Source organism: Rhamphochromis longiceps, linkage group LG8 (genome assembly GCF_057381845.1).
Source record: "Rhamphochromis longiceps isolate RC_006_pf linkage group LG8, R_longiceps_female_GT1.1, whole genome shotgun sequence".
Lineage (NCBI taxonomy): Eukaryota > Metazoa > Chordata > Actinopteri > Cichliformes > Cichlidae > Rhamphochromis > Rhamphochromis longiceps.
Window position 1 is genome coordinate 27,193,102 of NC_140564.1, and position 13,090 is coordinate 27,206,191.

At 37.9% G+C, this 13,090-nt stretch overlaps 1 protein-coding gene across 1 annotated transcript; it reads left to right on the top strand.

Moving 5' to 3' along the window:
• Nucleotides 1–1,411: 1,411 nt before the first annotated feature.
• Nucleotides 1,412–11,913, top strand: LOC146663891 (5-hydroxytryptamine receptor 3A-like). Its single transcript, XM_085415338.1, has 11 exons — nt 1,412–1,520; nt 3,021–3,089; nt 5,066–5,229; nt 5,512–5,556; nt 5,692–5,801; nt 6,459–6,628; nt 6,757–6,914; nt 8,443–8,653; nt 10,484–10,660; nt 10,792–10,853; nt 11,068–11,913. The coding sequence occupies exons 1-11, from the start codon at nt 1,481–1,483 to the stop codon at nt 11,311–11,313; spliced, it is 1,452 nt and encodes a 483-aa protein (XP_085271464.1). The 5' UTR covers nt 1,412–1,480; the 3' UTR covers nt 11,314–11,913.
• Nucleotides 11,914–13,090: the final 1,177 nt, after the last annotated feature.

Sequence of the window (13,090 nt, forward strand, 5' to 3'; positions counted from 1 at the left end):
AATGTTTAATTATCATCAAAGATTGGATGTTTAACTTCATTAAACTTTGAATGTGGCAAAAATGTCAATAGGCTAAGGAAGCCAGTCCCTTCAATTGCAAAAAAAACATATAGTTAAGCTTTTCCCAGCTTCCCTTCAGCTGGTCCAAAATAGATTAATCTGGCTGCTAAAAAAAAAAAAAAAGAAAGCCTGGTTGTTGCATTTCGGTCCATTAACTTTCAAATCAGGACCAGGAGTTTAACCCCTATTCCTATTTCCTTTTAATGACTAAATGACTGACAATTAACAAAAATTTTTTTTTACCTCTAATTCAGGTCAAGAAGTCTTCATTAAAGGGTTTCCAACAGCTTCCAACAAGTGTGCAATCAGTTTAGCAGAAAAAAAATGTCAGTTTCAAATGTTGAAAAACATAATTTGCTCATTTGTTATGTAGATCAACTACTCAGCACAGCTAAGAGGGGAAAAATGGATGTACAAACTTCACAAAAATCTTGCTGTGTTCTTTTTATGTGTGATTGTGAGTATGTTGGGGTTGCTGTGGCTCAGGATGTAGAGCAGATCACCTACTAGTTGGAAAGATGGTGGTTTGACCCCTGTCTGCTCCAGTCTGCATGCCAAACATCCTTGGACAAGATAGAAATCACTTACATATGAAAAGCATTTTTAAAAAAGTGCTTATATGAAAGGATGAATGAGGCAAGTTGTATAAAAAAGTGCATTAAGCTCTATGAGTAGAAACGTGCTAAAGAACCAGTCAATTTGTGTTTGTGTGTTTCAAGGTAACTGTATTTATACCCATAGGCAAGGTAAATTTGCTTTACAGAAAAATGATAGCATTTGGCATCCCTTCAAAAACACACATACCTAAAAGAAAAATATAAACCTCACTGTAGAACATATATAGTAATTTAAACGTTTTGAATCAAAAACAAAAGCAGTTCTTATTTAATTCAGTGACAGCAACAGGGACAAAGCTGTTTTTATAACGCTTTGTCCTGCAGCTTGGAAAAAGAAACCTCCGTCCTGTGGAAAGAAGCTGAAATTCACCCCTTAGAGGATGGGGACCATATTTAAGGATTGTTAAAGCCATTCTCTGTACCTGTTTGGAGTACAGGGAGGCTAAAAAACACTGTGGCTCACAAGACATGGGTGGTTTGTCATGAAAGAAGCTACAACAACGGCTCTGCTGGGTCTCAGTTACACTTTTTTTTAATTTTTTATCTTTAAAATGTAAAAAAAAATGTTTCAGTGTTTGCTACAGGCAGTACTGTTCACTGACTTTGTAACAGCAAAAGTTGGCAGTTGCTGCTGTTTTGACTGTTGATGGTGATTACTCTCTAAGGATGGATGTGGTAGGCACACAGTTGGTGATTACATTTGCCCTCCCCCCTTTCCAGTATGTGGCAGTGACATTAGCAGAACAGGAAGCCTCTCCAGACAGCACATAGAGCATGACAGGGCTCATTGATCTCTCACAGCTATGATGATTGTATCTCTCTTCTTTCTCCTCATCCTCAAAGGTAAGTTTCACTATTTCTGTACAATGCATGCAGCTTATCATTTAATTCAATTAAGAAACACTGTTTTTGCTTTGACCAGTAAAATCTTTTTCAGTGTAAGACAATGGCTTGTGTTAGCATCTAGTAGCTACCAGCTGACAACCGTTAATTAAATGCTTCAATTTACTAAATCTGTTGTGTTGTGAGCTTCATTCTTTAACACAATTTTAATTGGTTATTAGGAGGATCGGGACAACATAATGATGAGGTGGTAACATTTAGATACTCAGCTTTACCAAGAAAGTTTTATTCTTTTCTTTTTTTCTCCATAGAAACATTTATTTAGTTTGAATAGAAGCTCTCCTGCTTAATCTGCTTGATATGAAACTCATATATAAAACCTACTGTCCAAATAATCTTCCTACTTTTCTCAAACAATTATAAAACACAAAAAACATTGTGGAAAAAATTAAAACTAATTAAAAACAACCTGGCCATGGTTGAAGAACCCAGAAACTGAGAAGGAGATCACAAAACATGTTATTTCAGTCTTTATTATCACAAAAAGAAAACAGGAGAATCTGTGACTGGAGATGAGCTGGGACGGTGCAGGCTGGACAGAACACTTGGGTTGGTACAGAGGAACATTTAGAGTTAATCTTTGCAGTAATTGGAAACCAGAAGTGAGACTCAGGGAAGCCAAGCAAGGATTTATCGATGTTGCCAGGTCTCATATTGTTTGAAACCTAGCCAAAAGTATGTATTTTGTTACATTCTTGCATGTTTTCCCCCATTTGTACCTTCTTGTTTTTTTGTGAGCCCTTTTGTGTATATCCTTTGCACATTTAGGCATGTCGGGCCTATCCAGCATTTTTTACTTACCACCAGTTAGCTGACAGCTGAACTGTTCTCTTTACTTGAGTCTCCAGTACATCCAGCTGCACATCCGATGGTGCAATGTAAAACTAAACTTCAGTCTTTGTCTGACGGTTTTGGGTGCCAAGTGAGCTTTAGCAACAGCCTTATGGTCAAACAGTGATTAGTACAGAAGCTTTATAATAGAAATAGGAGATAATAGGAGAGAGGAAATGCTGAGTGGAATAGAGTCTAGCTCTTCTACGGCTGAGTTGTTTCAGAACCAAGCTATGAGCAGAGGTCAGATTAACTAACTTTTAAATAAATAAATAAATAAATAAACAAAAGTCAGCTCACCACTGCTGAATACAAATAGATCCACATAACACCAAATTTCTACCATTCATCGTGTAACTGGTATGCCCACTGGAGGGCAGGCTCATGTTGCTATTCCAGTCTGGATCCAGCTCAGGCATGCAAAAAACACTGCGGGAACATTAAGAGGGTAAATCTTGAGGTGATTTTTTTTTTTTAACATTTAATAGCCCATACCTCTTGTGAAGATTATCTGTGGAAATTTAAAATAAATAGTGTTAAAAGATGACATAATATATACTGCAACACAGTAGTTGTTAAAAAAAAAACAGGGGTACTATTTTCTTTCAGGTGGAAATACCTCCACTTTAGAGCTACAAGATGATGCTCAACTGATGCCCAATGAGACCATGACCAGAGGTAAGTAAAACTAACTTTGAGTTCACAGAAGTTATAGATGTGTGCATTTATATTTTTCTCTTGTAGGCTGATCACCCGCAGGAGGCACCATATAGGTCAGGTGCAATAAGTGTTCAGTGGCAGTGCAGGGCACTTGCTTGTTGTTAGTTCCTGGAACATGAAACATCAGCACTCTTGTGAGAAAGGAGCCTGACCTAACGAAAAGGTTGAGAGACGGTGACTAGATATAGTCAGGCTCACCTCAGTACACAACTTCGGCTCTGGGAGCAATCTGGAGCTGTCTAGTTTATGTTTCCAATGTGGAGTCGCCCTTGGTGAGAGGTATGTTTGTTTGCTGCCAGTATGTTGGGGTTTCCCCCAGGGGTTATGGAATAACCAAAGTTAGTCAGAGGACTAACCAAGAAGACTAACTTACTCTATGGACTAACCATAGTTGGTCCATAGACTAGTCCAATGTTTCCCAACCACTGTGCCGCGGTACAGAGGTGTGCCAAGAGAAATGATCAGGTTTGCTGTGGAAGATTATCTGGTTTCGCCTGATTGGTACTCTAAGCGACCGGCATGAGTAACGGGCAGAACAATTATATTATCTTCCTCTAGAGGGCAGTATAACGTCTTGCTCCAATTAAATGGGTTGCCAACTTACAGTAAAACGGAAAAAGACAAGGTAGAAATTACATAATAGTCATCCTGTGAGTGAGATGACAGCGCGTAATATCAATAGATAAATATTTGAAAAGAAAAAGTAGTCAGTCTGACCTGGGTCCTGGAGATAATTCCGACCCAGATGAAGGTCCTAGCATGGGTAGTGGTTTGAAGAAAGCAAAAAAGATATACTGGGGACAAGCCAAGACAATTCCACTATACCTGGTGCACGTGGAAAAATTATCAATATGCTTTTTGTAACATTTTTGTTTGGTGGGGTGCCGTGTGATTTTTCTAATGTGAAATATGTGCCATGGCTCCAAAAGTGTAGGAAACACTGGACTAGTCCATATTTACCTTATGGACTAACTAAACCATAGTTAGTCCATCTATGAATATGAGGTTACCCTATTAGGACTAACCTATCAGATCAACTTAGTCTATGGACTAAACATGTTTGAGCATAAGGGTGTTCCTAAGTTCACAGGTTGCTGATTGATTTAGTAATAATGTCATCAGTCCAGCAACCACATTTCTTGGACTTGGTTAGAGAGACAAGCTGAGCTGTCAAACAGTCACCACCTGGTGTTCAGTTGGATCAGGTGGGGAAGGATGCAGGAGACTCCAAACTTATTATGAGGGTCACAAGACTCCAAGACTCACAACACTTTGATCCCAATCCAACAGAGACATCGTCTGTGATTGTCCAATGTTCACAATTCCATTGCTGAAGCAGCTGTAAGAAGCTGCAGCTGTAAGATGGTACTAATAGCAGGCGGACGGGGGGCAGCTCTGACAGTAGCTGTGGGGGGAATATGGTGAGGCCATGAAACAAGACTTTTGTTCAGCCTCAACGCAATTTAATTATTATGCCAGGGTTTTGTTGTGTATAGTATGGAGTTCCTGATATTAATTTTAACATTAATAAGAAATAGATTATTAATGAACCCTTTCTGAATGTCTGTATAGATCTTTATATTTCAAATAATGTAATTAGAGAACTGATGAGACACATCCTGCAACCCAAGCCTTTTAGTGGCCACAAGAATCAGGATATCGGCTTTCATTTGTGAGTCAGTGCTTTTAATAGATTGATAAAAGGTTTCTGAAGCAGTCAATATCTACCCACAGAGATTACTGTGTTTGTCATGTTTAATACGACGTATGTTCAGCAGATCTGAAGAGAACATATATCAATTTTAAAGCCTGGATAATCACCAGGACACTGCAGTTCTTATTGAAAAGCATAATTGAGTGTGTTCAAGTTTCCTTTTTTTTTTTTATGCATTCCTCTCATTGCCTCACTAATACAAAATCTAATCTCATTTCAGATAAAAAAGTAGAAATTGATGAACTTTGCATTTTCCTGGCTGTTGCAAACCACCTGAACTTGACTAAAGACAATAATAAGTACACCATGAGCCGGCCAGTTAGACACCACACTCACCCTTTGACAGTAGTGCTTGAAATGAAAATCTATGCCATCTTAGATATGGTAAGTTGTACTTCTTTAGAGTTTTTTTTTTAATGATTTTTTTTTCTTTAATTAACGTATTAATTTGACAAATGACATTTATTAAAAATAAATGCCGTGTGTGTATTTTCCATGCAGCCATTTAACAGTTAAATGGGCAGCCGGAAAGCTTTGCATACATGTTGTATTGTATTTGGGACCACTGCGGTACAATTAAAAGAAAAATATTTTCATAAGCAATAACTTATATTTGTATGTATATTGTATTTTATTAAGCTTGACTTGTGACTTCTTTGCTGACAGAGGGAAATTGACCAGACTTTAATTTCTTACATTTGGGTTTCTTTGGTCAGTATTCTCTTCTTTTAAAATACACAATATTTTACTGAAATGTGGAAATTCAAATTATTTATTTGAAAACATGTCTATTTGCCCTCTTTCTGTATTTCTCCTCTTATATATCTGGTACATCTTCATGGGTAGAAATGGAAAAATGAGTACATTTGGTGGGACCCATATCAGTTCTGTGGACTGAAATACATAACTGTCCCTACCGGATATTTGTGGATACCAGACATAACAATTGAAGAGATGTAAGTGTAATATATTTGCACATGCACTCACACTGACAGATCCACATGCAGTAATGAGAGAACATTCATTTATTTTTAAAAATGTCAACAAAGCTAAAACATTATTGATTCACTTGTATAAAACATAAAATAATACACTACTGCTCCAAACTCAAAAAAGCCTATCCATTTATTCATTAAGGTGCATACTGAATCTAGAATATGGACAATACCAGATTGTATAAAAACTATTATTTGAAATATTTATTTGGTCCAAACTAATAGCTTGTGTCTTATGTAGATATGCTTAAGCCTGTTCTTTGGCCTACTTGCATGCTGTACGTGCAAACTGACAAAAATAACAACTTTTCAAAATGGTATATGTTACCCTGACACCTCTTTCGGCAATTCATTTAGCCTATAGTTTAAAGTGATTAACTCACAACTCCTTATCCAGATCTAAGTACCAGTCAGTGACACCCTGGCAACCAGAAAAAAAATTGTGTATTCTATTGATCTAGTTTGTGTTTGTTGGGTTTTTTATTACATCTTTAGATTTGCCTCCTGGAGCTTTACATTGTAAACTGCATCTCACACCACAATGTTACTTGTTTTTCATGGTCTGTAAAATGGTAAACTACAAGTGATCTCATTTGTCCCATATTTGCTTTCTTACAGGACAGAGAAGGACAAAGCTACTCCGAGTCCCTATCTCAGCATTAGCTCAGCTGGCTGGGTTGAATTCAGAAATGACCAGGTTGTGCTAAGCACCTGCAAAATGCATGTTTACAAATTTCCCTTCGATATTCAGAGCTGCAACCTTTCGTTCAAGTCTATCCTGCACACTGGTGAGTCCATAACATGTTTTGTTTAGGTGAACTCACACCATCAGATATCATATAGGTACAATATACATTATATACAACATATTTCTTCATGTTTGAGTTGGTCACAGTTATTTTTATATTCATTTCAGATGAAGATATACAGTTACACTACCAGGAAAACAACACTTTGATCACACGGTTGTCTCGGGAAGTGATGCACACACAGTACGAGTGGCTGTTCATCAACATGATAGTCACCAACAAAACCAACCGCTTGAACTTCAACCAAACTTCTGTTGTTTATACTGTAAGTATTTTTTCAAGCAGAGACACATCAATGGAAACTGTCCCGTTTGCCTATGTTACAGGCCTTCAACTGGGTCTGTTTTACACAGAAGAATTAGCTCAAATACATCTCATAGTTCCAACTAAAAACCAGTGCATTTGGTATGTAGGCTCTTCTTCATCTGTTTAAGAATTTTACACCATCCTTTTCTGTTTATTTACACATTCTTCTATATTTTCTTGATAGATTTGTCTTGTAGCAAAAACCACAGGTTCACATCTTAACCCTACTTGCTGACCTTATTTTTGTATGCATCAATATACAATTATAATCACCTTATATCTATCACGATTTGTGAGGGCAGATCATGTGGAGAGAATGAGGTGTGGACCAAAGCGCAGACAAGCAGAGATGGAGGTGGATTTTTTTTTTTTTAAAGCAAGTCTTTATTGTCGGCTGCACAAAACACTGCAAAACAAAAGGCCACGGGGAGCTGAGATAAACTAAGAAAAACCTAAACTGGAAAAGCTAAATATGAAACTTCAAACACAAAACCTGAAATATAGAACTAGAAAAACCTGAAACGTGGAAACACGGAGGGAAGAATAGCAGACAAAATGCAGAAGAAATGCAGAGGGAGATACACAGAGGAGGAGGAACAAAAGACAACATAGACCATGTATACACACAGAGGGTAATGAGGAAATAGGAAAGAGGAAATACACGAACATAGAAACAAGGATGACTAGAAGTAACGCAGAGGACACAAGGAAGGCACAGAAACAAAAGCTAAAGACTAGAAATCAGCGAAACACTAAAGGATGTTCCCAGGACAGCTGAGAGATCTCTTCAGCATGTCATGAGGCTCCGCCTGGACCCCTCCAAGTAGGCTCTACCCAACAAACCTCACCTAGGAGGCATCAATCAAACACCCTGTTCGGATTCCCAAATCACCCCAACTTGCTCCATTGAGGAGCAAGTTGTTAGTCAGTCTGTTAGTCTGTCTGTAAGGCTGAGCCTAGTAACCCTTCATATGAAGCTCATTTCCCCACACGTACCCAAAATCTTCTTATATCAGTCACCAGAGCTAATTAACGTAAACGAAGATAAGAACAAAGACCAACAAGTAAATCAACAGCTTCCCCACAAGAAACTTTAAGATGTGGTTGAATGTAGTTTTCAAGTCCACAAAATATAGACTATCCAGTACAAATGGAGGTGTTTCTTTGTCATGAATAACTGATTAATTATCCCTAGATAAATATGGAAAAACTGCTTTTTTGATGTAATTGAATAATTTGGTTCAGATTGAAAAAAACCTGCTTCTCAGTAGTTATTTTAAACATTTAGACACTATAGTATATCGTTTAATATGCACAATTTTGTTAAATTTCCCCTTCTGGTAATCTTAACATTCACTACTCTTAGTCTGGTCATGGTAAAACCTTAATCCAAAAAGAGCTAGTTTATACAGGGTAAACATGTTACAGTCAAAAATATAAGAGGATAACCAATATATCTGATTAACCAATTGAACATAATTTCACAGATTACCATGAAGAGGAGGTCTATCCTGTACATTGTGAATTTCATTCTGCCAGTCCTCTTCTTCTTGTGTCTGGACTTGGCATCATTCCTCATCTCAGATACTGGGGGTGAGAAGCTCAGCTTCAAAGTCACCGTCCTGCTGGCTGTTACAGTGATGCAGCTTATCCTCAATGACATTCTGCCCTGTTCTTCAAACAAGGTTCCACTTATAGGTAAAGAAATGTATTTAACTGCACATAGTTACAGCAGTTGTATATTCATGCCACAGTTAATTATAAGGATTTACATATCAGAAGATCATCTGGTCCTGACCAGTTAGTAAAATTAAGTTAATAGAACACCAGATGAACAGCAACACATGACATATTTCACTGTCATTATTTATCTGCTCAACTAGGAAACTAAGCCAGTAGCTTGTAGTCCCCCCTTTAGCAGCCAGAACTTAAAGTAATCGTTTTCTCTCTGACTTTATCAGTCTCTCACATCATTTTGGTGGAATTCTGGCTGATTTACTTACATCATTGCTTTAGTTCATTAATTTATGCATAGTTCTCCTAAGGTCTTGCCACAGCATTTCAATCAGGTTGAGGTTTTTGACTGGAACATTGTAGCACTGATTCTTTTTCACCCATTCTGTTGTAGAAATGCTTGGGATCATTGTCCTGTTATCATTCAGTTTCAGACAAGATCAAACTGTCAAACAGATAATCTCATATTTGACTCTATAATACTTTGGTATACAGAGGAATTCATGGTGGACTCAAGGACTACAAGGTGCCTTGGTCCTGTGGCTGCAAAACAAGCCTGAATCATCATTCCTCAACTGTGTTTGACAGTTGACACTAACATGCTCTGTTTGTTCATTTTCCAAATGTAGTGCTGTGCATTATGTTTCAACCCGTTCTCACTCCCAAAGCGTAACATTTTACGCTAGGTGACAAATCGTCACCATATTACGTTTTCGGCTACCCACCACGTTCCTAAATGACGACCTCGGAAAAAGAGGAAATATGAGAACCGTCTGGACTGAACCTACACATGTTCGCTCTTTTTCTTCAAATCGCTTAGAAACACGCTATTTAACATCATTAAAGTCCTGGTTAAGGTCAGGAATAAGGTTATGGTCAGGGCTAGGGATAAGGTTAGGTTTAGGGCTGGAATACAGGTCTGGAACGTCTACTACCGCGGGAGCGTCATTGCACTGGATTCCAGCCATAACCCGCCGCGTACCATAAGAACGCCGAAGGTCTCCTTTCGCGTTCCTCAGGAACGCCGCGGGACGTGACAAAACGTCCACATGTTACGCCTCGGGAGTGAGAACGCTCTGTATGTTTAGTATCTCCACTATGATTATACTGGCCCAAGGACGGTGTTCCAGAAGTCTTGCGGTTTCTTTAGATGCAACAGGCTTTCGCTTGGCAACCATTCTAAGCTTGTTTGGCCTTTTTCTGACTGTACTCCCATGAACTCATGCTAACTGAGGCCTGTGACTGAGTCTGAGATGTAATTCTTGGGTGTTTTGGCAGTTTCTCTGAGCGCTACATTGTCTGACCTAGAGATGAATTGGGACATCCACTCCTGGCAACACTGGCAATTATCTTAAATGTTTCCAATTGTAACTAACATTTCTTACTTTAGAAAGTTGGACTTTAAAAAGTTTTTTCCCAGACTGATGGGCAGCAGCAATTGCTTCTTGTCTGTATTTACCCTCAATCAGTCGTGGCAGATGACTGCCCCTCCCTGGTTTCCTCCTGTTACAAAATACATTTTTCCTTCCCACTGTCACCAAGTGCTTGCTCATACGGGGTTATCTGATTGTTCGGGTGTCCTCTGTAATATTGTAGGGTATTTACCTTACTTTGCAACGTAGTGCAACATGTCATGCATTATTGTTCATCTGAACCATTTACCTAATTTTAGCACCTGGTAAGAACCACATTACATTTTATTACCCTCTGTATGTAAAACCTTAGAAGAAACCATGTACTTTCTTTTTACAATGACTGTATATCCACATTAATGACACAGCCTGCTCTCCTCAGCTGTCTACTGCATTGGGATATTTGCTCTGATGCTGCTCAGCCTCCTGGAGACAATTTTGGTGATGCATCTGATTGAGAAAGACTCTGCAGCTCAAGATAACGAGACTAGTAGAGACCAAAGCACAGATGTGAACTGTGGTGACAAATCCAATCCACACAGAAACCTTGAAATTTCAGGTATATTTTGGATGTATAGTTATGGTTTATATACTCAAAGACACATTAATAATGGTTCATTGTACAACTAATTATTTATATAAATTTAAATTGTGTTGCCTTTATCTTTATGCCTAATATGTTTTTTCCAGATAGTCACTGTGCATCTGTCTGTGATGCACCTGCTGAAGAAATGCAATCGGTGATCAAAGAGGTGAGGATTATATTACACTTTTAAAGGATTTTTAAATTATTATTTTTTTAAGTGTAAAAAAATCTTAACAGACATTGTGTTTGCATGGAAGAGATTATTCTTAACATTTTTGTATATCTGGAATGATCTCTTTTGTTCCAAATGGAGTGGGGAAAAAAACATCTGCAAATATGCACTGCTAATGTTAATTATCTTTCTCCAAAACCGCTTTCAGGGGAGCAGAAGTAAACTGATGGACGTGTCCTTTGCTGTGGAAAAAGTTTCAGATGAACCAGGGGCAACTGAGAAACCAATGAATCGACTCAGCAGTAACAGGAAGGAAGAAATGAAGTCAGGCTATTGGACCAGAGTGGTTAAAATCATTAACAGGGCTTTCTTGATTTTTTATGTCTCAGCAGTCACTCTGTTTTTAGGGGTTATGTTTATAATGTGGAACAGTTCTGAAGATGATGATGGGTAGAAGAAAAACCCTCTCAATAAATAAATTGCTAGTTTAAAAACAAAGTTAAACATTTTGAAATCATTATGCACCGTCTGTTTTCACACCTGTAGTTTCCATGTATTCAAACCAAAGAAGACAGAACAGTCATTGATGCAATGTAGGCTGGTGAGAGTTCATACTGGCATGTTACAAAGTAATCCAAAGATGTAAACGTGGAGTCTGATCCACACTGATAATGTAGTTATGTTTAGTTATCTATTATGCATCATCAAATTTAAAATGACCCACTGTAGAAAATACTGACTTTTAAAGCATTATTACAAAACAAGTCTGTTTAAGCTTCTAAAGTTCAAACTGGTCGCAACTTTGTTATATTTATTAATTGCTTTTTACAGTTAAAGTTAAAATGTACCAACTAGATTAATATGATATATTATTTTAAAATGTTTATTTTTAAACTGTAAGTTGTTGTTTTTTTTTAACATGTTGTACCGAAAGCTGATATGTACACATTGGGTCGAACCCAGTCTGACCTCAATGATTATTTTGGTCATTGGAATTTTGACTGGTACTCCTCTATATTGTACTTTCATTTTCTTTGAATTCATTTAAAATGTGTATTTATTTTGATGAGAATTTTAGTAAAGTGACATCTGTTGCTGTAAGTCTGGAAATCATTTGATGGGCTGTTAGTTTGTGTATGTGTATGCATATTTTTATGTGATAATGGCTTTTCTTGCTGGGTTAAGGTTAATTATATGATTGGGAAAATGATTTAGCCAAATATTGAAAATGAGAATTTAGCCATATACAGTACTTCTTGTGGATGAGATTGCCTTGGCTTCAAAGTTACACTGTGAGAAAACCTGGAGTCATTTTTGCCCAGGACATCCTTTAAAGTTTTGCTTTCTAACTAACTGTTTTCTTTCATCTCTGCCATATCAATAAAATTAGAAACATTCAATCTCAGAATGATACTAGTTCAACCTAGTTCATCCGTGAATCACTTCTAGACCACACTGTCATAATTCTGTATTATTTGAATATTCTAGAAACTCCCTGAAAAGCCTTGGATTTTCAATCAGTTTCTTTTTCTTGCTGTAGCAAGTGTACTAACATGGACTAGAAAAGAGAGATCATATTTCCCTCTATTTCTGTTTACTCGGTTAGGTTAAGGTTAAATCCAGAAATGACACACTCTCCATTGTTATCAAAAGGATAAAACTTTCGGTTTTCAACCAGACTATTTCTGGTTACATAACATATATCTTCTGATGTAACTTGGACAGAGTCATCAAGACATCAGACACCCTCAGCCAGCCTGTGATGATGAGGCCCCTGGCTTGTGTCCAATTCATCTTCCAGGCTTCCAGACCTTGGAAAGCTTCCAAACCCTGCTCATCCTGATGCCACTTTTCCCATAAACTTGCTTGTGCTGCAACCACAATTCAACCTGGTTGACTGCCCCATGTCTTCCACTTTTAGCTGGTTCTGACCTCAATGCCTGCTGCAGAGACTTTGTTGTTGCTGGAGTCCCTGTATAGCATCACTTGCTTGGCAGGGTGACCGTGAATTCTTCCAAAACACAAGGTGAAGGGAAGTTTTCAGCTTGTTCTTGCTGCGATAAAGTTCAATGCTGCTGAGACAATCTGTGCAGGTAGTGCCTAATCCTCCTCTCAAATCCTTAACATGGGTCAGTGGAAACTCATAGACCTGCAGTGGCCAGAGGAGCTGAGTTGTATTTAGGTCTGGATTAGGTGACCCTGAAACACCTTTAGTTATTCTGGTTTTTAGT